At 46.5% G+C, this 26,166-nt stretch overlaps 1 protein-coding gene across 3 annotated transcripts in view; it reads right to left on the reverse strand.

Moving 5' to 3' along the window:
• LOC137528787 (polymeric immunoglobulin receptor-like) overlaps nt 1-26,166 on the reverse strand; it is a 188,192-nt gene that overhangs the window by 46,627 nt on the left and 115,399 nt on the right. For all 3 annotated transcript variants that reach the window (XM_068250367.1, XM_068250366.1, XM_068250365.1), the window contains one exon: nt 10,249-10,566. In XM_068250367.1, coding sequence (XP_068106468.1) covers nt 10,249-10,566 — 318 coding nt within the window. The remainder of the gene's footprint in view (nt 1-10,248; nt 10,567-26,166) is intronic.

Consider the following 26,166-nt stretch of genomic DNA (forward strand, 5'->3'; position numbering starts at 1 on the left):
TGCACAATCGGTAGCAGATATGGTCCCAATATGCACAATCGGTGGCAGATATGGTCCCAATATGCACAATCGTTATCAGATATGGCCCCAATATGCACAATCGGTAGCAGATATGACCCCAATATGCACAATCGGTAGCAGATATGACCCCAATATGCACAATCGGTAGCAGATATGACCCCAATATGCACAATCGGTAGCAGATATGGCCCCAATATGCACAATCGGTAGCAGATATGGCCCCAATATGCACAATCGGTAGCAGATATGGCCCCAATATGCACAATCGGTAGCAGATATGGTCCCAATATGCACAATCGGTAGCAGATATGGTCCCAATATGCACAATCGGTAGCAGATATGGTCCCAATATGCACAATCGGTAGCAGATATGGTCCCAATATGCACAATCGGTAGCAGATATGGTCCCAATATGCACAATCGGTAGCAGATATGGTCCCAATATGCACAATCGGTAGCAGATATGGTCCCAATATGCACAATCGGTAGCAGATATGGTCCCAATATGCACAATCGGTAGCAGATATGGTCCCAATATGCACAATCGGTAGCAGATATGGTCCCAATATGCACAATCGGTGGCAGATATGGTCCCAATATGCACAATCGTTATCAGATATGGCCCCAATATGCACAATCGGTGGCAGATATGGTCCCAATATGCACAATCGTTATCAGATATGGCCCCAATATGCACAATCGGTAGCAGATATGACCCCAATATGCACAATCGGTAGCAGATATGACCCCAATATGCACAATCGGTAGCAGATATGACTCCAATATGCACAATCCGTAGCAGATATGACCCCAATATGCACAATCGGTAGCAGAAATGACCCCAATATGCACAATCGGTAGCAGAAATGACCCCAATATGCACAATCGGTAGCAGAAATGACCCCAATATGCACAATCGGTAGCAGAAATGACCCCAATATGCACAATCGGTAGCAGAAATGACCCCAATATGCACAATCGGTAGCAGAAATGACCCCAATATGCACAATCGGTAGCAGAAATGACCCCAATATGCACAATCCGTAGCAGATATGACCCCAATATGCACAATCCGTAGCAGATATGACCCCAATATGCACAATCCGTAGCAGATATGACCCCAATATGCACAATCCGTAGCAGATATGACCCCAATATGCACAATCCGTAGCAGATATGACCCCAATATGCACAATCCGTAGCAGATATGACCCCAATATGCACAATCAGCATCACCTGAAAAAGAAAAGAAAAACCCATTTACTCACCTACAGCCAGAAGACCTTCTTTCCCGACCTCCTGTCCCGAGTCCCGACCTCATTGTGGCGCGCAGCGCCCGCGCGCCCACGATCCTCTTCCTTCCCGACGTCACGACGAGACTTCCTGCCTGCATGCAGAGAGCAGGGCTACGGGAAAATGGCCGCCCGAAGCCATGCACTGCAGACTCGAAGTCTGCAGAACAGGGCTCCGGGCGGCCATCTTACCGTAGCCCTGCCTGCTGCTCCGTGCTGCCGCTGTGTGAACTGTGAAGTCAGTTCACTCCAGGGGGTGCTTTGGGGGTGCTTGGACAATTCTAGGGGGTGCTCGAGCACCCCCTTGCACCCCCCTGGCGCCGCCCCTGCCTTTGCTGTATGTTTTGGGTCATTGTTGTGCTGGAACACCCATCCACGACCCATTTTCAGTTTCCTGGCAGAGGGAAAGAGGTTGTCGTTCAGGATTTCACGATACATGGCTCCGTCCATTTTCCCGTTAATGCGATTAAGTTGTCCTGTGCCCTTAGCAGAAAAACCCCCCCAAGGCAAAATGTTTCCACCCCCATGCTTGATGGTGGGGACGGTGTTTTGGGGGTCATAGGTAGCATTTTTCTTCCTCCAAACACAGCGAGTTGAGTTAATGCCAAAGAGCTCTATTTTGGTCTCATCAGACCACAGCACCTTCTCCCAGTCACTCACAGAGTCATTCAGGTGTTCATTGGCAAACTTCAGACGGGCCTGCACATGTGCCTTCTTGAGCAGGGGGACCTTGCAAGCCCTGCAGGATTTTAATCCATTGCGGTGTAATGTGTTTCCGATGGTTTTCTTGGTGACTGTGGTCCCTGCTAATTTGAGTTCATTCACTAACTCCTCCCGTGTAGTTCTAGGATGCTTTTTCACCTTTCTCAGAACCATTGACACCCCCCCGAGGTGAGATCTTGCGTGGAGCCCCAGAGCGAGGTCGATTGATGGTCATTTTGTGCTCCTTCCATTTTCGAACAATCGCACCAACAGTTGTCACTTTCTCTCCCAGCTTCTTGCTAATGGTTTTGTAGCCCATTCCAGCCTTGTGCAGGTCTACAATTTTGTCTCTGACATCCTTGGACAGCTCTTTGGTCTTTCCCATGTTGGAGAGTTTGGAGTCTGCTTGCTTGATTGATTCTGTGGACAGGTGTCTTTTATACAGGTGACTAGTTAAGACAGGTGTCCTTAATGAGGGTGACTAATTGAGTAGAAGTGTCTAACCACTCTGTGGGAGCCAGAACTCTTAATGGTTGGTAGGGGTTCAAAAACTTATTTCACTCAATGAAATGAAAATCAGTTGCTATCTTTTATTTAAGGTTATTTTTTCGATTTTCCTTTTGATGTGCTATCTGCCACTGTTAAAATAAATCTACCATTGAAATGATACTGTTCTGAGACTTTTCATTTCTTTGTCATTGGACAAACTTACAAAATCAGTGAGGGGTCAAATAATTATTTCCTCCACTGTATACTTTCTTACATGACACCATCCAACAACCTACAATACTGCACCATTAGGCTCCTGGTCTTTCTCATGTTTCAGATTCTCAGAGGCTACTGTTAACCACCAAGAATAACCCCCTTAATCTACAATTAAGGATGAGCGCGACTACTTTTTGTGAAAGGCAAAACTGCCCCAGTGCATACAGAAGCCCAGAGCTGGGACAAGGTCCTTCAGCACCCAAGGCTGAGACACCAAAGTGCGCCCCTCCATCCCTCCCCCCCAGCCGTCACACACTGATTGCTGCTAGACTAAGAGGCGCCCCAGGGCCCCCAACCTCCCTAATACCTTAATCTCTAGTTATCTGACTTGCAATCACTGCCATGTATCCCCTTTTTCTATTTCTTTCTGCTTCAAACACAATTGGGAATGACAACTGAATGAATTGTGCGCCCCCTCCTACACTGCGCCCTGAGGCTGGAGCCTCTCCAGCCTCTGCCTCGGCCCGGCCCTGCAGAAGCCCTAGCTGCAGCAGAGAGGGTTTACTCACATTAACGCACATTGCTGATGACCCTTACCTTTAGTAACGCTTGTTACCAGCACCCTGTTTTAGCCCATAGACATGCTCCCTTTCTTGCACAAGCCCAACTGTACTGTGCCTATGAGATATGGCCACACCTGTGCAGTAGAATGGAGCCACACGCTGACCACTGGCAGAATGAACCACTGGCACATACACATACTGGCAGATGATCTCCGCAGGGCAATCTAATGTTACATGTACTGTCTTTGGGCTAGCTCTCTAGCGTGACAACACTGGTACAGTATTTATTCATTGTGTTCATATTATGTAACCGCCTTTTCCCTCCATCTCGCTATTTTTTTATATATTTATGGGGCTATTTTAACTTCTTTTGATACTATCTTCCATATCTATTTTTTCTGTAAACATCTCAGGAATATAGTCACCCTCTAAACCAGGGGTCCCCAAATGTTTTTGGGTCGAGGGCCGGGTCAACATACTTCAGAGTGCTGGAGGGCCGGAGTATACATAAAATGATGTAGAAGTCTTTGCGGCCAAGACAGTGAAGCATACCCAGGTGACAACAGTGTCAACTGATGTGGAGTTTGATTGGAAACCAGCAAATTGCTGCTTTCTGGCTTCATTCTATATGCGCACCAACAATATTTAAAGATGTAGCTGACTGCATCTATAATACATTTTGTGTGTGTGTGTGTGTGTGTATGTGTGTGTGTGTGTGTGTGTGTGTGTGGGGGGGGGGGGGCAGTAAAAAAGCCTGAGGGGGCCACATTCGGCCCGCAAGCCTTAGTTTGAGGACCACTGCTTTAAACTCTAGAGAAATAAGTCCATATGGTGGATTTTTTTTTTGGCCACCTACTGTATTTAGGAAGGCGTTCTTTACAGCAAGAGTGCTTGAAACGTGGAATATTTTACCAGGGAATTACTTATGACAGATTCTACTTTTTCTTTTAAATGGGGCTTGAATGCTTTGCTTGCATTGGTGGACATCCATGGCTATAATTGCTAGATATTAATTACAGGCAGTGTTGCTCCAGGGATCTGATTGCCATATGCAGACGGGATTTTTTTCCTTTTGAGGGCTTAGTGGTCCAAGCCTATTTAGGGTATTTTACCTTCCTTAGGATCAACTGAGATACGTATGTAAGGGTGATGCTAGTAACATACTTCGTGGTTACACTCAATGGACAATTGTCCTTTTTCAACCCAACTTACTTAGCGCTTTATGCACAAAAGTGTGGTAATGTTGGGGTGCACAGACAGTGCACGGTAATATTTCCTTTACTACCAGCAGCGTGTACTGCGAGTTACACTATTAGTGTGATTCGCAGTACTTCAGTAACACAACTGCTGCTAGAGTAACGCGCATTACTAATGCTGTAGCGCTCGTTACCATAGCAATGCTCACACTGCTCGAGTCCCGCGGATCGCACTAATAGGGCTTGATTCACAAAAGAGTGCTAACTGTTAGCACGGCCGTTTTTCGCGCGAATTTTCGCATTGCGTGCGATCGCGAATTTTTGCGCGAAACGATAACGGTTTGGCACGCAAACGCAAATTTTACTGCGAAATCGATATCGTGTTCGCGCAAAAATTCACGTTTGCGCGCGAAACCATTATCGTTTTGCGTGAAAATTCGCGATCGCGCGCAATGCGAAAATTCGCGCGAAACGGCCGTGCTAACAGTTAGCACTCTTTTGTGAATCAAGCCCATAGTGTAAGTCACAGTACACTCTGCCAGTAGTAAAGGTAATATTGCTGTGTGCTGTCTGTACAAATCAATATTATCACAATTTTGTGCATCAAGCCCTATGTAACCATATATACTGTAAGCTTTGGGGAAAAAAAGTTTGCTTTCCTTAAACAGAAAGTATTTGCAATAACTCAGGTTGCAGTGAGTTCTGAAGTGTCCCACAATGCATCACTGCTGAATATGCAAATTATCCTTTGCTGTCCCTGTAAGCTAAACACACCTCCAGTTCCGCTGGAATGCAATGATGTGTCAGCCTGTTAATTTGTACAGAGCCACAATAATCCAACATGCATACAGCCTGTTTCGGATTGGTTGATCCTCACCAGTGCATGGCATGGATTAATGTGGCTCTCCTTACACACTCCTCACACACTCGTCATCAGAAACAACTGGTGACAGTGTCCGGCGCCATGTATCGCCACCTATGTACAGCCAGCCAACATGCCCTTCAGCGTTAGCTGCTGATGCCACCATAGTGCCATCACCCCAGGGGAGCTCAGCGGTTTGGACATTTTTTAATGTGTCTGCCTCAGATGAGAGCAATGCCATCTGTTGTCTCTGCCTCCAAAAATTGAGCCGTGGAAAGGCCAACACCCTTGTAGGGACAAGTGCCTTACGAAGGCACCTGGAGAAAAGGCACAAACTGCAATGGGAAGAGCACCTGTGGAAAAGCAGCACACAAAAGAAAAGCCACCCTCCTTCTCCTCTTCCTCCTTCAGGTGCAGCATCTTCTGCCGCTTTCTCCCTTGCACCTTCACCGCCACCCTCCTCCACACCGCCTCTGTCCTTGAGCGGTTCCTGCTCCTCTGCCCACAGCAGCCAGGTGTCCGTGAAGGAAATCTTTGAGCGGAAGAAGCCAATTTCTGCCATTCACCCCCTTGCCCGGCGTCTGACTGCTGGCGTTGCGGAACTGTTAGCTCGCCAGCTGTTAACATACAAGCTTGTGGTCTCTGAGGCCTTTCCGTAAATTTGTGGCCATTGAGACGCCGCAGTGGAAGATGCCAGGCCGCAATTGTTTCTCTAAAAAGGCGATACCTAAACTGCACTGTGAAGTGGAGAGGCAAGTGGTGTCATCTCTGGCACACAACGTTGGGTCAAGGGGCCACCTGACCACTGATGCCTGGTCTGCCAAGCACGGTCAGGGCTGCTACATTACTTACACAGCCCATTGGGTCAACCTGGTGACCGATGGCAAGCAGGGAGTACGTGGCTGTGCAGCCGACCAACTTGTGTCACCTCCACGGCTTGCAGGCAGGCCTCCTGCCACCTCCTCTCTGCCTGCTACATCCTCTTCACTGTCGTCATCCTCCTCCTCCTTGGCTGGTGCCGCGATCTCCTCTCCAGCTACACAGCCCCATCTCCCCAGGGCCTATGCTGCATGCCAGATACGACGGTGTCACGCCATCTTAGACATGTCTTGCTTCAAAGCGGAGAGTCACACTGGACCACCTCTTCTGGCTGCTCTTAACAAACAGGTGGATCAGTGGCTGACCCCGCACCAGCTGGAGATCGGCAACGTGGTGTGTGACAACGGCAGCAATCTCCTTTCCGCTTTGAATTTGGGAAATCTGACACAATGATGCATGGCACATGTGCTGAATCTAGTCATTCAAAGATTTGTGTCAAAGTCCCCAAACTTAGAGGACGTCCTGAAGCAGGCCAGGAAGTTGTGTGGGCATTTCAGGGGGTCTTACACGGCCATGGCACGCTTTGCGGACATTCAGCGGATAAACAACGTGCCGGTGAGACGCTTGATATGTGATAGCCCGACTCACTGAAATTCGACCCTGGTCATGTTCTCTTGCCTGCTAGAACAGGAGAAAGCCATCACCCAGTACCTGTACAATTACAGTAAAAGACACAATCTGGGGAGATGGGGATGTTGTGGCACAACAACTGGACACTGATGCAAAATGCATGCAGGCTCATGCGGCCATTTGAGAAGGTGACCAACCTGATGAGTCGCAGTGAAGGCACCATCAGCGACTTGATCCCGTACGCTTACTTCCTGGAGCGTGCCGGGCGTAGAATGGTGGCTCAAGCTGTGGAGGAGCATGAAGAGGAACAGTTGTGGGAGCAATTTTCATCAGAACCAGATGTTTCCTCAACACCTGCAGCATCACAGAGAGGGGAGGAGGAGGAAGAGTCATGTGGGGAAGAGGAGTCAGACTCGGATGATGAGGAAGGTGTTTCTGTGGAGGAGGCAGCAGCAGAAGAACAACTGCAGCAGGGGGCTTGTGCTGCTCAACGTTCCTGTGGTATTGTTCGTGGCTGGGGGGAGGAGGAGGACTTACCTGACGTCACTGAGGAAGAGCAAGAGGAGATAGAGAGTACGTCTGGATACAACTTTGTGCAAATGACGTCTTTCATGCTGTCCAGCCTGTTGAGGGACCCTCGTATAAAAAAACTCAAGGGGAATGAGCTGTACTGGGTGGCCACGCTACTAGACCCTCGGTATAGGCACAAAGTGGCGGACATGTTACCAACTCACCAGAAGGCAGAAAGGATGCAGCACATGCAGAACAAGCTGGCAACTATGCTTTACAATGCATTTAAGGGTGATGTCACAGCACAATGCAATAAAGGTACCACTGCCAGTAATCCTCCTTCCATGTCCACGCAGGCAAGGACAGGATGCTCCAGTGATCTCATGGTGATGTCGGACATGCGGACATTCTTTAGTCCAACGCCTCGACTTAGCGCTTCTGGATCCACCCTTCACCAACACCTGGACCAGCAGGTAGCCGACTACCTGGCCTTAACTGTGGATGTAGACACTGTGAGCAGCGATGAACCCTTGGACTACTTGGTGCGCAGGCTTGACCTGTGGCCAGAGCTGTCCCAATTTGCCATACAACTACTGTCTTGTCCTGCCTCAAGCATCCTGTCAGAAAGGACCTTCAGTGCAGAAGGACCTTCAGAAGAGAAGTCGCCTAAGTCACAAAAGTGTTCAGAACCTGACCTTTATCAAAATGAATGAGGCATGGATCCCGGAGGGATACTTCCCGCCAGAAGACTAAGTCAGTCCCCACACACACAGCATCTCTGCCTGCAAGCTGCTTGCCTTCTCCGCCTCCACCAACAGGGCCCAGGACTCTGGCGGATTCCTGAATTTTTAAGGCCACTGCTAGCAGCGGCCGCTATACTAATTTTTTCTGGTGCGTGTACATTCCTGCCTAATATTTCTGGCTGCACTGCCAAAACGAAAGGCATGTACATGTGCCCATTCCCCTTCGTGATCATTACCTTGCCGTGGTGAAGGGGCTTGCGTATCACAATGAAGCAATGACCGCCGGCTATATGAGTGTCTCGGGGGTGGCACACCAAAGATAATAAGGTCGTTGCTTCATTGTGGACAGACCAAATTTGATCAGCTGGACAGTCACTGTTGTTCTATCATTGAGCTACCACAGCCCGTCGACCATATGGGCTTGAAAACCGCTATTGCCTGCACTCTGGTCATGGTGCGCACCAGTCCAGCACAGCCGTCACTACGCAAACAGCTGTTTGTGGTGCGTTACACAGTGAGTTTGGTGTGTCAGTGTGAAGCAGTACTCTAATTACACTCCCTGATTGATGTATACACATGCAAGATGTTTGAATGCACTTTAGGCCTGCAATTTAGCATTCAATGTGATTTCTGCCCTTTAAACGCTGCTTTGCATCAAATCCAGATTTTTCCCCGGGACTTTTGGCATGTATCCCACTCCGCCATGCCCCCCTCCAGGTGTTAGACCCCTTGAAACATATTTTCCATCAATTTTCTGGCCAGCATCATTTTTTCTAGTTTTCAGAGTTCGCCTCCCCATTGAAGTCTATTGCGATTTGCGAAAGTTCGTGCGATCCGAACCTTTCGCGGAAGTTCACGAACCCGGTTCGCGAACCGAAAATCGGAGGTTTGGGCCGTCTCTAATTCGGACATGCTGCAAGATATAGGGCTGACATACTCGATCAGGTGCACGGTGGTAACAGTGTGCGATATCGGGATGAGCTACCGAATCTCCAGTGCTGCCCTCCCAGTGTAAAATGTATTTCCCCAGTGCCCCGGGCAGTATACTTAACCTGTCAGTTTCCGCCGCTGGCTCCACCTCCGGACTCTTTCACACATGCACGCGCCCCACTTGGTTGCTAGCGTAACGTGGGCGTGTGTGTGACTTAACACATATTTAATAATGGCGTAGTGGTTAGCTCTCTCTGGGTCCCTGGTTCGAATCCCAGCCAGGGCACTATCTGCAAAGAATTTGTATGTTCTCTCCGTGTCTGCGTGGATTTCCTCCGGGCACTCCGGTTTCCTCCCACATTCCAAAAACATACAGATAAGTTAATTGGCTCCCCCTAAAATTGGCCCTAGACTACAGTACTTACACTACATAATATAGACATATGGCAATGGTAGGGATCAGATTGTGAGCTCCTTTGAGGGACAGTTAGTGACAAGATATATATATATACACTGTACAGCGCTGCGTAATATGTCGGCGCTATATAAATACTAAATAATAATAATAATAATAATAAAAATGCACTTGGTGTATTTAATAATGCTTCCATAAGCACAAGCAATACAGGAGTGAGCTGTTAAAGCGGAATATAAACCTGCATTTCAACTTTGCTCTAAAACATTATTTACAGTATATTATATGCAACCAGCATTTTTTTTTTACTAGACCAGCATTGGAAGGGTTACACAGTGCTTTAAAGTTCCTGGAGATTTCTGCAGACGCATCCGAAGCTGACATAGATACATTTTGTTTACATAAATGTATCTAAGTGTTGAATGTGACTCATCTCTCTGACTGAGAAGGAGTTGGAGGACAGCCAAAGAGTGTGTAACATTTCTCAATAGATACATATAACTAAATAGAATGTAACAATCTGAACTTCTGCATATCTCTCCACGGAACTTTAAACCTCTGTGTTTAACCCTTCCAATGCTGGTCTAGTAAAAAAAAAATGCTTTTTGCATATAATATGCTGTAAATAATGTTTTAGAGCAAAGTTGAAATGCAGGGTTATATTCCGCTTTAAGAAGCCATTTGTCTCATTTATGGATTAATTTCCTCTCTTCCCATCACTTTTTCCTGCAAAGCAAAGCTCTACCCTCCCTGCCCACTTTCCTCCTCACCTCACTCGAAGTCTTATTTCTTTACACAGCAGTTAAATACAGTACAGTAGAATTTAAGCCTAAGTTGGGCCAACATGTCTGCTCCATTACCTTGTCCAGGCGAGAATGGCGACGTCACATACAGCATTGTTCCTGGGCCTTTTCTTGTAACTTTACCTCTCTTTATATTACAATGGTAAATTCCTGAGTCCTCCTCAGTCAGGTTGGTGATGGTAATGTCTAGACGATCGATAGAGAAGTATTTTTTGTTTTTGTAATACTGATAATAGAAAAGGCTCTCATCCTTACAGCCCACCATCCAGGTGACAGAGAAAGATTCTTGTTCAGGCTTAAACCAGCAGCTTATGGTAACTGATTGTCCAACTTGTCCTCGAATTAACTGCTTTATTTTCACATTATCTTCTCCATCTGTTGTGAATGAAAAAAGAAAAGAAAGAGCAAACACATGCAGAATTAGCCATTCCGTCAATGCCAGCTAGATGCTGTATGGGCTTGATTCACAAAAGCGTGGCAACTCAGCTATCACGCCTAAAAGCTTTGGATGTGCAAACTAGGGTGCTAAGTAGTTTGCATGTGCTAACTACAGTGCTAAGTAGTTTGCATGCACTAACTACGTAGCACCCTAGTAGCACGTGCAAAGCATGTTAGCACGTGCAAAGTGGCTTTTCACTGGCGTGCTAACACTTTGCACGCTTTAGTGAATCAAGCCCTATGTGTGTGTGTCAGTGAGTGTAGATAAGTGTCCTCCGACACAGCAACCCAGGGTAATGAGATCCTGGGAGATCCAGTGCCAAAGCCTCAGTCAGGTTGCCCCATGTTTGCTATGTGGAGATCCAAACAAGGAAATAAGAGACCACACACTACTGGCTTTACTATTACAGTATGCATTGAGGGCACAGAAGCACACTACATGTTGCAAACCTCTCACTCCTTTCTCAGGAGTAAGGATACACTTTACAGGACACTAGCATACCTCCCAACTTTGGAAGATGAGAAAAAGGGACACTTAAGCCACACCCCTGTGCGGCCTTATGCCACACCCTAGATTTTGCAGGAGGGTGCCAGTGGGTGGGAGACGGTGACAATGGGTGTGATGAGGGTGGGGAGAAGGGTGCTGGTGGGTAGGAGGGTGCCAGTGGGTGGGGAGTAGAATGTCAGTGGGTGGGAAGGAAGGTGCACCTCAGGGTGGGTAGGAGTGGGTAGGTAGGAGGGTGCCGCTCTGGGTGGTTGGGTAGGAGGGTGCCATTCTGCAGGGAAAGGAGGGAGGAGAGTGCCACTCTGGGTGGGTAGGAATGGGTGGGTAGGGGGGTGCCACTCTGAGTTGGGAGGAGGGTGCCACTCTGGGGGGAAAGGAGGGTGCCACTCTGAGTGGGAGAGGAGGGTGCCACTCTGGGAAGGAGGGTGCCACCTTGGGTGGGGAGGAGGGTGCAACTCTGGGGGGAGAGGAGGGTGTCACTCTGGGTGGTTGGGGAGTAGGGTGCCACTCTGGGTGGGTAGGAGGGTGTCACTCTGGGAGGAGAGGAGGGAGGAGAGTGTCACAGCTGGCATTTAATTTACCTGTCCGTTCCGTTGGCCGGCTTTCTACTTCCTGTTTCGTGTCATGGGAAACAGGAAGTAGAAAAAAGCCACTCACCGGAACGGACAGGTAAACTAAACACCCACTGCGCAAGTTCTCTGCATTTACAAGATGACTCAAGAGGGGAGCCCATGATGGAGATGGAGGGAGGAGTGATGTTGGCCCCCCTCCCCGTATTACACTTCAGCTGCCGTCGGCGGCTGGTGCCGCAATCTTTTTTTTTTCTCCTCCGCCTGCCGGGACACACGGGGGGGGGGGGGGGGGGGGGGGGTGGACCTAGACAGCGGGACTCCTCCCCCAACAGGGGCCATCCCACCGTATCCGGGACACTTGGGGGGGCCTGCATTAGTGGAGAACATTGGTGTTATTTATAATTCGGAAAATTAAAGTGGACCTGAACTCTTGCACAGGACAGAAGGAAAACATAGAGAAATGCACCCTGTATGTATTTAGAGTTTAACCTGTCTAATTCCGCCTCATCTGTGACTGCACTCTGTAATTTTATCTCTCAGCTGTGTCAGCTCAGGAATTTCCTCTGCCACGGCACAGCAGCTAATCTGCATTAAGATACCCCGAGGAGTTGTTATTAGTTTTGGCTATTTGTGTCTTTTTTCTATAAACCCCTCTTTGACCCCAACCATATGTATTTTATGGAGAGCTACTAAACCAATCAGGACATTCACATCTCTGCAGGGTGGTTGGACCCACTGCACCCAAGCCTTTTACTGCGGTTGTCATTCCACAGCCTTGGTTTGTGAGTATCATCTTTATAGTCTTTATTTTTACCTTTGGAATTGACATACTATGCCATAAGGGGCTCTTGGTTTCTCCTGGGCTTTTGCATTCCTTCCTGAAAAATCTACAGGTTTTCCAGAATCCTGCTTCTAAGTACAGTACAACATGTATAACATGTTGTAACATATGCATAACACGTGTAACATGATATTTACCATGTAATTTGTTTATATTGCTTAATTCACAATCAGCCTGCATGTAATCATATTCACTACTGGCAGACATGAAAAAGAAACAGAGAGCACTAACTGGCAAAATCTATAACCACACCCCCTACCAATACAATAAGCCAAAAGGTTGTTTTTGTTATAGAAAATGTACTACAATGCCACAAGGCTCACAGACAGGAAACTGTCAGGACCTAGGTCCTGACATCACACTGTGGGAGGGGCTTCAACATCAAGATGGCGCCAAAGTAGAGGACGCCATGGCTACAGGGCTCCGGACTTTTCTTTGTTTTCTGTCCTCTCCACGACCTTCTTCATCTTAAATGTTCTCCCCCTTCTGAGTACAGATTGGGGGAACTGCAGCAATCCAGACTCTGGTCCGAATCCGAATCCGGGCGCTGATGCCAAGTCACATGCCATCAGGGACTTGGCAATCAAGGGCATTTGGCCGCCCACGTGCAGCCCTGGCTGCAGCATCCACAAGATCTGCGATCGCCGAGTCACACGTGCTCAGCGACTCAGCCGGCCACGTGCAGCACTGGCTCCCCTGACAGCACCGTTCCTGGCCCACTACTGGCTGCCGCCACATCAGCTGATGGGGATGCACCATGGGCGGCCAGCTGATAATCACAGGTTCATGTGCTCTGGGCTGATAAGGAGCCTGCCAGTAACAATATCGCTGTTGCAGCCCGCAGGGGGGAAACCAGACCCTCTGTTCCACACTGCAAGTCTGCCGCTGCTGGATCCACCAGCCCACCACCACTGCCGAATCCATCCATCTGCCCTCCACAGCCATCAGATGTACCGCTGCCAGATGCACCAGCCTACCACTGCTGCTGGATCCACCAGACCACCCACGGACCCATGATCACCCACTCAAGGCTAATGCCGACCCCTGGCCCTCTACACCATAATTGCATTAGGCCACAAGCTGGTGGCAACATTTCCTGCTGGCTGCCAGTAGTGTTGGGCGAACATCTAGATGTTCGGGTTCGGGCCGAACAGGCCGAACATGGCCGCGATGTTCGGGTGTTCGAGCCGAACTCCGAACATAATGGAAGTCAATGGGCACCCGTACTTTCGTGCTTTGTAAAGCCTCCTTACATGCTACATACCCCAAATTTACAGGGTATGTGCACCTTGGGAGTGGGTACAAGAGGAAAAATTTTTTAGCAAAAAGAGCTTATAGTTTTTGAGAAAATCGATTTTAAAGTTTGAAAGGGAAAACTGTCTTTTAAATGCGGGAAATGTCTGTTTTCTTTGCACAGGTAACATGCTTTTTGTCGGCATGCAGTCATAAATGTAATACAGATAAGAGGTTCCAGGAAAAGGGACCGGTAACGCTAACCCAGCAGCAGCACACGTGATGGAACAGGAGGAGGGCGGCGCAGGAGGAGAAGGCCACGCTTTGAGACACAACAACCCAGGCCTTGCATGAGGACAAGAAGCGTGCGGATAGCATGCATTTTGCCGCCATGCAGTCATAAATGTAATACAGATAAGAGGTTTCAGGAAAAGGGACCGGTAACGCTAACCCAGCAGCAGCACACGTGATGGAACAGGAGGAGGAGGAAACACAATGTTATATAGTGTGGGTGAGCGGTGTACTACTGTTCCCAGCAGCGACACAGAGCACAATGCTATACAGTGGTGGGTGAGCGGTGTACTACTGTTCCCAGCAGCGACACAGAGCACAATGCTATACAGTGGTGGGTGAGCGGTGTACTACTGTTCCCAGCAGCGACACAGAGCACAATGCTATACAGTGGTGGGTGAGCGGTGTACTACTGTTCCCAGCAGAGACACAGAGTGGCAGTAAACACAATGCTATATAGTGTGGGTGAGCGGTGTACTACTGTTCCCAGCAGCGACACAGAGCACAATGCTATACAGTGGTGGGTGAGCGGTGTACTACTGTTCCCAGCAGAGACACAGAGTGGCAGTAAACACGATGCTATATACTGTGGGTGAGTGGTGTACTACTGTTCCCAGCAGCGACACAGAGCACAATGCTATACAGTGGTGGGTGAGCGGTGTACTACTGTTCCCAGCAGAGACACAGAGTGGCAGTAAACACAATGCTATACAGTGGTGGGTGAGCGGTGTACTACTATTCCCAGCAGCGACACAGAGCACAATGCTATACAGGGTGAGCGGTGTACTACTGTTCCCAGCAGAGACACAGAGTGGCAGTAAACACAATGCTATATATAGTGTGGGTGAGCGGTGTACTACTGTTCCCAGCAGCGACACAATGACTGGGGGGACCCTGGCTAGCCTGGCTGGAGAGAGAACTACCCTGCCTGCCTACCCAAAGCTAAACCCACAGACAAATGGCGGAAAAATGACATGGATCGGGTATTTATTTACCCGAACCACGTGACCCGTTCGGCCAATCAGAGCGCGTTCGGGTCCGAACCACGTGACCCGTTCGGCCAATCACAGCGCTATCCGAACGTTCGGCCATGCGCTCTTAGTTCGGCCATATGGCCGAACAGTTTGGCCGAACACCATCAGGTGTTCGGCCGAACTCGAACAGAACCCGAACAGTGGCGAACACTGTTCGCCCAACATTAGCTGCCATTGATTGCCCAGCCAGGGCCCCCCCGGCCTCACAGTCCCCACACCGCATATGCGGTCACACTCCAGCGCACCACGCTGGATAGCAGGATCTGCACTGGGGGCCTCCACAGTTGTCTGCACCCTCACTACCTAGCCGACCTTTCAGTCTGGCCCTTGCAAACTTTGCAATCAGCTGCGATTGGCACTACTTCACAGACTACCTGGTGTGAGTGAACTCTGCTGTCCCCCTCCATCATGATGCCCCTCTCATTTCCTCTCTGTTTCTCAAGGACAATCAGTGTAGCTCCTGTCTTTCTGCGAGCATTTCGCTGTGTAGCGTTGAGTGCCACAAATGGAACCATTCAAATCAGCAATCGGGCTGCTCCTCTAGCCCCACTCTTTTGTTTCTGTTGGCTATCTATGTATGATTTGTTATTCTTATGTGCCATGCTTAATTATACACTTATGCTGTAATGCTGCCTATGTATGCTTGTTCCATGTGTATGTACCATGCTTAACTGTATGCTTAGTCTGTAATGCGGTCTATGTATGCTTGTTCCATGTGTATGTACCATGCTTAGCTGTAGCTATGCTGTTTTTCATCACTGACCCTGCTTGCCAAAACCAATTCTGGCGGCTGCTGGAGAGATATGCAAAGAGTGCACTTCTCTTGCGACAGACTGGCTCTGACTGACGGGGGCAGGGACCCGGTACCAAAGTTGCGGGCAGCGAAAGACAACGGCCTGGGAGCGATCACAGCGTATGGGGCTGGAGGAAGCCCCAGGTATGTATAAAACGTTTAGTGTAATCCAGCTCTAAGTCTCTTTAACTACTATATGACCGCGTCATGCTGATGGGCCTGATCGCGGTGACAGCCCCAGGACCGCCTAACGCCGATTGGCGTAAAGTCCTGGGGCAGGGATATGCAGGAGATTGCGCGCGTGCCTACCTACCTATACTACCTATACTGGGTCTCCTACCTATGCCTAGCTAACTACTGCGACACCTACCTATGCCTACCTACCTATACTGGGTCTCCTACCTATGCCTAGCTAACTACTGAGGCACCTACCTATGCCTACCTACCTATACTGGGACTCCTACCTATGCCTAGCTAACTACTCGCAGCGTATGGGGCTGGAGGAAGCCCCAGGTATGTATAAAACGTTTAGTGTAATCCAGCTCTATCTAAATTTCTTTAACTACTATATGACCGCGTCACGCTGATGGGCCTGATCGCGGTGGCAGCCCCAGGACCGCCTAACGCCGATTGGCGTAAAGTCCTGGGGCAGGGATTTGCAGGAGATTGCGCGCGTGCATCTCCGCTTGGATGACAGAGCGCTGCTCTGCCATCAGTCTAACAGGAGACTGTTATATGGCAAAACCGCCGTCTATTTAGTCTGTACAGCTCTGCGATGTACGGCATGCAGGAGAGCAATCAGCTCTATTTGGCTGAAGCCTATGACACCTGATGGATGAAGGGAGGGAGGAGTATAAAAATAATAAAAAATAGCTTTTTTTATTTAAAAATATACATAAATATTTATTAAAAAAACAAACAAACATCCTGGGAGCCATCACAGCCCACCAACAGAAATCTCTGTTGGTGGGCAGAAAAGGGGGGGGGGGGAGGGAAATCACTTGTGTGCTGAGTTGTATGGCCCTGCAGTGAGCCCTTAAAGCTGCAGTGGCCTATTTTGTAAAAAATGGCCTGGTCACTAAGGGGGTTTAAGCCCAGGGTCCTCAAGTGGTTAAAAATATGGCAGTCTCCATATAACTTTCACCTCAGGTTCACTTTAAAGAACAATGGGCCTGATCCAATTCACTTTTTCCCTGTTTTCTCCTAGGATATAATTTTTCATCTTCAGTTTAAAACAACTTTACAGCACTCTGCAGTTGAAAAAGAACAAAAAAGTAGGTGAAAAAGTCCTGTCCAAATAATTCTGAGTATTTTCTTGTTTGCTGGTTGTTTAAAAGGCATTTTATTGATATGATGTGAAAATATCCCCTAGGACAGGGGACTCAAACTCAATTTACCTGGGGGCCGCAGGAGGCAAAGTCAGGATGAGGCTGGGCCGCATAAGGGATTTCACAAAAAAAGTCAATCAGCAGCAACCGCAATTCACACTGAAGCGAACTATTTTGCCTATTTTACATTATAGTTCGCTTCAGTGCTCCCATTACAAGTAATCCGCCGTGTCCCAGCCGCAAAACGAGGGCTGCAGAGCCCCCCACATCAATTACGGCGCATAGCTGCCTCTCCCCGCCCCTCTCTGTGAAGGAAGAGTGAGAGTAGCGGGCAGAGGCGGCGATGCGCCGCGATTGACGTCAGGAGGGGCAGAGCTGAAGCTGAAAGATCTGCCCCTTCCAGGAAATGCCGGTGGATTGCCCCCTGGGCGATTTGGGGGCTCTGCAGCCCTTGTTTAGCGGCGGGGATGCGGCGGATTACTTGGGAGCACTGAAGCGAACTATAAGGAAGCTTTTGCCGGCGCGGGCCACAAAATATTGTATCGAGGGCCGCAAATGGCCCGCGGGCCGCGAGTTTGAGACCCCTGCCCTAGGAGAAAGCTTGGAGAAAAAGTGAATTGGATTGGGCCCATTGAGTTAACCACTATTCTTAACCAGTTCACCACAGCACTGATGGGGTTTTTCCCTGTATGGACTAGAGCAATTTTCACCTTTCAGTGTTCCTCCCATTTATTTAGCAATAACTTCAATATCAATACTTATTACAACAAAATGATTTTTTTTATTTTTTTACCACCAATGTGGCTTTTTTTGGTTGGCACATTCTGCTAATAACTATTTTATTCTAAATGCATTTTAAAGGGAATAGTAAGAAAAAAGAAAAAAATTGAAAAAAATATTTCTCAGTTTTCCGCCATTATAGTTTCAAAATAATACATGCTATTGTAATTAAAACCCTCTCATTTTATTTGCCCATTTGTCCCAGTTATTACACCATTTTAATTCTGTCCCTAACCCAATGTATGGTGACAATATTTTATTTGGAAATAAAGGTGTATTTTTTTATTTTGCGTCCGTAACAATTACAAGCCAATATTTGCAAAAATAATAATAATATACCCTCATGACATACATATTAAAAAAAGTTGATTCTCTAAGGTAACTATTTATGTATTTTCTTTAAATGTCACTTTTTTAACTTTGAAAAGTTTTATTTTTTTAAATTTGAACAATAAAGACATCGGAACAAGTATAATTTTTTCCATAGAGAATATAAACATATAAGCATAAAAACAATATCTAACAAAAAAATCTCTTTACATAAACAATAACATCATAAAAGAATTTGTAAAAGATTACCAGCTATTGTCTAGCTATTGTCGACACCTGAATTACAGTGATTTGTCGAGAATCCACCCTGTGCCCTTTATGGGCTATGGCAGCACCCAAGTCAGGTGCTATGCAATCCAGGAATATTGCTAAGCTTATGTTATCAATAGAGATGGCCCGATTGCTTCGCCGGCGAGCACTATTTGGCGAAGATCAGGAATTCGTGCTCACCGTGAGCACATAGCGATATTCGACCTGCCCCCATACATCATCATTGGACTAAACTTTTAACCCTTACATAACAGTCAGCAGGCACATGGCAGCCGATCAGCCTGCACTCCCTCGCAGACCCCCCCCCTCCCACTTTAAAAATGCACTCATGCCTGCTATGTTCCAGCCTGTCTTTGGCTGGAATAGTGAGAGGAAGGGACAGAGCTCACTGGCTGATTGCTATTTAATCACCCCAAACAGCCCTTCTGAGGGCTACGTCATCCTTCTGCTGTTTTTTTTTATGTGTGTGCGTGCGACACTCCACAGCCCATGGCAACCACCATTGTGTCCAGTGTCACGGAAGAGCCATAAAAAATGTAATCGCAATCGGTTTTCTGCACCGATTGTGATTAACGGGATAATCCAAATTGGATGTGTAGTCCTAGCAGAATGCAGATAACTTGGGCTCTGTCTTTGAAACCTCCGCCACCCTAGCAGATTCTATTCAGCTGGATACAACTGTTCTAGGGGATCACAATGTTTTCTTTTAATTAACAAGAACAAAAGGTTTCCTTTCCCAGGCAGATCACAGTTAAAGTGGAACTGTAGATAGAAAATAAACACATTGTATCACTTACCTGGGGCTACCCCAAGCACCCAGCAGCCATCCTGTCCCGCGCTGCTTCTCGACGAGCCTCCGTTCTCCCGCCACCAGGTACTTTCAGTTTCGCCGCCAGGCCACTGCGCCTGTGCGGCTCTGGCCACGCATATGCTTTCTTCCTGTTCCCCACTATTGCAGAGGGGAACGCAAAGAAAGGATACGCTTGGCAGGGCTGCGCTGGCCTCGACTTACAAGTCGAGGTACGGGACGGAGCGGCGGCGGGGGAACGGAGGCTCGGGCAGGACTGGCATGGGACAGGACAGCTGCTGGGGGCTTGGGGAAGCCCCAGGTAAGTGAAACAGTGTGTTTATTTTCTATCTACAGTTCCGCTTTAAGTGTGAACATGTTATCTGAAAAGATACCAGTTGGTGACACCAGCAGAAGCAAGCTTTCCTCTCAGCATGACTGAGACCTGCTGGCTCCGCTGAGAGCAGATTAAAAATAGATGTGATGTATGATTTTTGCTTGTTTATGGAATACCATACCTAGGATAGTTATGGGAGTTGTATCATTTGGTTTGTGGTGTCTTGCTGAACATTGTGATACCAGTATTAAAGGGTGGGGGTACAGCACAACCAAGTTATGAAACTTCCCAGGAACTGGACCTCCTACGGTAGCCCTGTGTGATGTCATAAGCATTGTCATATTTCGAGGATTATGAATCTGTGATTGTTACTGGTGTGTGGGAAGCGGGAGAGGAAATATGGGAAATGCCATATTTTGGGGACTCAAACGTTCCACCCAAAAGTTTAACAAACTCCAGTCCTGCCGAGGGGCTGACCAGGAGATCCCGCCCAAAAACCTGGGTCATTCAAAAGGACTTGACTGGAACTCCACCCCGGTCCTCCATCTTAACACCGTCATGAGAGCATGCTGCTAGCCTGAGAACCGAGCTAGTGGCCATCTTGCTTGAACTTCGATCTGAAACTAAGGAATTTAACTTGCTTCCACAAATGGATATATTTCATCTGAACCTAGATATCTATTGCTTTTTATATTAACGTTATTTGTAGTGGAGAAAGGGGGTCTTAGGGTTAGGCATCAGCAAGGGGGGCCTTAGGGTTAGGCACCACCAGGAAAGGCTTAGTGTTAGGCACCACCGCGGTGGGGTCCTATAGTTAAGCACCACCGGGAGCGGGGTCTAATGTTGCCCATACACGATACAATAAAAAGATTTGATTTTCCCGTTTATTCGATCTAAATGATCGAATCGAATGAAAGTTGAAAATATATTTTTTCGATCAAGAAATTCGAATTTTAATCCCGTTTTTTTTTTGGGGGGGGGGGGGGGTGGAATCTGATCGGACATGCTGAAAAAATCTTTATATTCAATCTCGTGGACTAAGCTAACTAAATTATCTAATCAAAAAAAATTGAAAAATTGTACCATGTATGGCCACTTTTAGGGTTAGGCATCGGTAGAGGGAGGGTTCTGTGTGAGAGTAGGGTTAGGTGTAGTTGTAGTAAAATATTGGTAATATTTATCAATTATTACCACTGTACCTACATTTTCGTATTTATTGTTATAGACAATATTTTGCAATTTTATTACAGTTATTTTACCATATTTATTATACTATCTCTGAAAAAGATGAAGAAACAATACAAATATTGTTATAGATAATATCTTAAAATTTCGACCATACCCCACACCCTTTTTTTCCTGGCATTCATCCACCAATGCTGGTATCTGCCAGGCATACATCCACCAATGCTGGTTTATAGCGCAACTAAAGCTATATATTTTAGAGAACCATAGAACCCTACAGAATCATTTCACTCCTTTGAAAGCCAGGTATATATCCACCGATGCTGGTTTATAGCACACCTAAAGCTATTAATTTTACAGAGCCATATAATCACAGCTATATGATGCTAGGTACACATGATACAGTTTTCTGGCAGATTTACCTGCTCAATTGATTTTTTCCAACATGTCCGATCTGAGTGTAGATTGATTATCTGATCGATTTCCATAAAAGCGAATGGAAATAGAGAGGAAAATCGATCGAAAAATCAATTGAAATTCAGAGTGGACATGTTGAAAAAAATCGATCTGGCATGTAAATTTGCCAGAAAATTGTATTGTGTGTACCTAGCATCTCAGTGTGAGATGTAGACTAGATATGGCTCTAAGAGCAGGATGTATTGAACAATTGTTAGTGCTCACTGTGGATACCTTTGAAAAGTATTACCCCAATGTACTCCAACTGGTTGTTATTGATCAGATATGCTTCGAAACTGATCAGATATGCTGTCTAAGATTGGCTTTGACTAACATGGGCAATGCATCACTGAATACAGATACAGAGGTGATCAAGCTAATTATTACCAATCACTTTGCACTATACCTGATGGAGTGGGACTTCTTCCACTTACAGATGATGGAAGCCACTGTGCTCATTGCGACCTTCAAAGCCACAGAAATTTTTCATTAACCTTCCCCAGATTTGTGCCTTGAGACAATCCTGTCTCGGAGGTCTACGGACAATTCCTTTGACTTTATGCTTGGTTTGTCCTCTGACATGAACTGTTAACTGTGGGATCTTATGTAGACAGGTGTGTGCCTTTCCAAATCATGTCCAGTCAACTGAATTTACCACATTTGGACTCCAGTTAAGCTGCAGAAACATTTCAAGGATGATCAGGGGAAACAGGATGCACTTGAACTCAATTTTGAGCTTTATGGCAAAGGCTGTGAAAACTTAATAACTTTGAAATTTTAAAATTTTTCAGGATAGTCATCCTGTAATAAAAAAAAGCCATGATGTGTATTACCTTACTAGTGATGAGTAAATAGAAAAAAGCCATGATGTGTATTACCTTACTAGTGATGAGTAAATATACAGGTGAAACTTGAAAAATTAAAATACCGTGCAAAAGTATTCAATAATGCAACTTAAAAAGTGAAATTAATATATGAAAGAGACTCATTACATACAAAGCGAGATATTTCAAAAATGTATTTGTTATCATTTTGATGATTATGGCTTACAGCTTATGATAACCCCCAAATTTCAGATCATTAAAACATTGTGAAAAGTTAAATATTCCTGGCTCAAAGTGTCAGACTCTAATCAGCTAATCAGAGCCTAGACAAAGTCCTCCCGTACCCAAGGATGAGACACCAAAGTACGCACCTCTATTTCTCCCACCCCAGCTGTCACACACTGATTGCTATAAGACTAAGAGACGTCCCAGGGCCTTTAACACCCCCCCCCCCCTTCCTCAGCACCTTAATCTCTAATTATCTGGCTTGCAGTCACTGCCGTGTATCTCCTTTTCTTATTTCATTCTGCTTCAAACACAATAGGGGAATGGTAGCTGATTGAGTTGTGCGCCCCCCCCCTACACTGAACCCTGAGGCTGGAGCCTCTCTCGCCTCTGCCTCGGGCCCTGCTCTGCAGCTAATTAATCCAAAAAATCTGCAGAGGGTTCTTATTTCACATATTATTTTCACCCTTTAAGTTGAATTACTGAAATAAATGGACTTTTGCATGATATTTAAATTTTTCGAGTTTCACCTGCATGACCATTTTCATTTTGCCATAATTTTCGCAAACACTTCACCATTTCCCACAGATGACGATATCCATGAAAACATGCAGGCACGAGTAAATACATTTTCAAGCAATCTCAAATGTTTGGGAAAGATGTGTATCCTGCAAAAATCCGTTACATGTTTGCTAATTTTTATGTGAAAATTACTTTGGGGAAATGTTTAGCTCACCCCTGCTTACCAGTAAGCAAAAGAGGATGGAGAAGGCTGAGCCGAGGCCATATATATGAATAGAGGAAAACCTTCACTTTTGTTGGTCAAAGCTCTGAAAAGATCTGTACACTGATAGTTTTTTCCTAACACCATACAGATATCCACCTCAGCCCATTTTCTGCTTTACACATCATGGAAATTGTGATTAACATCTCATAACTAGAAACTGTGCACCCTTACCCGACCTCTTTTCTCAATATTAGTTAAAAAATATTTATTTTTGTAATTAAACATAAAACAATTAATTAAACTGTAACCACAAAAAAAGTTAAATAGTAACATAAAGCGGGGTTGTCAGCCTTAAAATTCCTTCCAAATTCCATTTACCCACTGCTCTGTGTTTACTATGCAGTCTTCAACATGACCCAGTATTGCAAGCATTCCAATATAATGATAAATGTTTCTGCTGTAATAAATGTTATCTGAGTCAGCTTGGCTCTATTTGGTTCATTTAGTACGAGGGGAGGGAAGCTTCTTATCTCCCCTCCCACATTCCTGCTCCTCACTGGTTTTCTGAGGGCAGTTCAGTATCAGACCAGGCTGAGAAGGGAAATGCACCTCACCCCGGTGTTGCTCGCAAATTTTCGCACAAGTCATTTTTTAACACGAAAATCCCGTTTTCGATTTCGTAAAATTTTCGCAAAAATCTTCTACTATTTTTTATTCGAAAGGCGAAAATTCGTCCAAATATTTTAGCATTAATTTTTGCCTAACGTCCGTTTTTTTCGCGTTTAATATCTAAGCCCCCTTACAAGCTAGAATCACCAAATTTGCAGGGTATATTAACCACTTAAGCCCGAAGGGTTGAAATTTTTTTACATCCGAGCAACTCATTCATTTGCCAATAACTTTATCACTACTCATCACAATTAATTGATCTATATCTTGTTTTTTCCGCCACCAATTAGGCTTTCTGTGGGTGGTATATTTTGCTAAGAGCCACTTTACTGTAAATGCATTTTAACAGGAAGAATAAGAAAAAAATGGAAAAAATTCATTATTTCTCAGTTTTCAGCCATAATAGTTTTAAAATAATACATGCCTCCATAATTAAAACTCACGTATTGTATTTGCCCATATGCCCCGGGTATTTCACCATTAAAATTATGTCCCTATCACAATGTATGGCGACAATATTTTATTTGGAAATAAAGGTGCATTTTTTCCGTTTTGCGTCCATCACTGTTTAGAAGTCCATAATTTATTAAATCATATTGATATACTCCTTTGACATGCATATTTAAAAAGTTCAGACCCTTAGGTAACTATTTATGTTTTTTGTTTTTTTTTATTATTGTAATTTTTTTTTTTTAATTTAAACTTGTATGTGGGTATTTTTTGGTGTGGGAGGTAAACAGGCTTTTTTTTAATATATTTATATGTTTATTCTTAAAACTTTTTTTTTTAGGTGTAATTTGCTATTTGGCCACAAGATGGCCAGAATCAAAAAGTCCTGGGAGCGATCGATCTCGCTCCCAGGCAGAAGAAAGGAGACCAGAGCTCAGAAAAGCCGCAGCGTCTGAAGAGACGCTGTCGGCTTTTCTCCGGGGGGGTCCGATCAGCGAAAGGGATTTATAATCCCTTTCACTGATCGGTGGGCTAGCGGCCAGCAGCGGGGGCGCGCACGGGGGGCCCGCGGGAGCGCGCGCGACCCGCGGGAGTGCGCGCAGCCCAACTGGACGAGAAATCTCGTCCAGTTGGGCTTAAGTGGTTAAGGAGATATGTGGGTACAAGAGGAAATTTAAAAAAAAAAAGACCTTATAGTTTTTGAGAAAATCGATTTTAAAGTTTCAAAGGAAAAAAGTACATTTAAATGCAGTAAATGACAGTTACTGTAGCAAACCTAGCGGTAGTGTAAATTTACTAATATCAAAAGAAAGGGCCAAGTGCAAAGGGCCAAGTGCAAGTGCCATGGACCAAGTGCCAAGTGCAAACTGCCAAGTGCAAAGGGCCAAGTGCAAAGGGCCAAGTGCCAAGTGCAAATGCAAAGTGTCAAATTCAAAGTGACAAGTGCAAGTGCAAAGGGCCAAGTGCAAGGGCCAAGTGCAAGTGCCAAGTGAAAAGGGCCAAGTGCAAAGGGTCAAGTGCCAAGTAGAAGTGCAAAGGGCCAATTGCAAGTGCCAAGGGCCAAGTGCCACATGCAAAGGGCCAAGTGCAAAGGGCCAAGTGCAAGTGCAAGTGCCAAGGGCCAAGTGCCACGTGCAAAGGGTCAAGTGCCAAGTAGAAGTGCAAAGGGCCAAGTGCAAGTGCCAAGGGCCAAGTGCCATGTGCAAAGGGCCAAGTGCAAAGGGCCAAGTGCAAAGGGCCAAGTGCAAGTGCAAGTGCCAAGGGCCAAGTGCCACGTGCAAAGGGCCAAGTGCAAAGAGCCAAGTGCAAAGGGCCTAGTGCACAGTGCAAGTGCAAAGGGCCAAGTGCAAAGGGCCAAATGCCAAGTGCAAGTGCAAAGGGCCAAGTGCAAAGGGAAAGTGCAAAGGGCCAGTGCAAAGGGCCAAGTGCAAAGGTCCAAGTGCCAAGTGCAAAAGGTCAAGTGCAAAGGGCCAAGTGCAAAGTGCAAGTGCAAAAGGCCAAGTGCAAAGGGCCAAGTGCAAAGGGCCAAGTGCCACGTGCAAGTGCAAAGTGTCAAATTCGAAGTGCAAAGTGCTAAGTGCAAGTGCAAAGGGCCAAGTGCAAGGGCCAAGTGCAAAGGGTCAAGTGCAAGTGCAAAGGGCCAAGTGCAAGTGCCACGGGCCAAGTGCAAAGGGCCAAGTGCAAGTGCCAAGTGCAAAGGGCCAAGTGCCAAGTGCAAGTGCAAAGGGCCAAGTGCAAGTGCAAGTGCCAAGGGCCAAGTGCCAATTGCCACATGCAAAGAGCCAAGTGCAAAGGGCCAAGTGCAAAGGGCCAAGTGCAAGTGCAAAGGGCCAAGTGCAAAGGGCCAAGTGCCAAGTGCAAAGGGCCAAGTGCCAAGTGCAAAGGGCCAAGTGCAAAGGGC

The sequence above is a fragment of the Hyperolius riggenbachi genome, chromosome 8 (assembly GCF_040937935.1).
Source record: "Hyperolius riggenbachi isolate aHypRig1 chromosome 8, aHypRig1.pri, whole genome shotgun sequence".
NCBI classification, from domain to species: Eukaryota; Metazoa; Chordata; class Amphibia; order Anura; family Hyperoliidae; genus Hyperolius; species Hyperolius riggenbachi.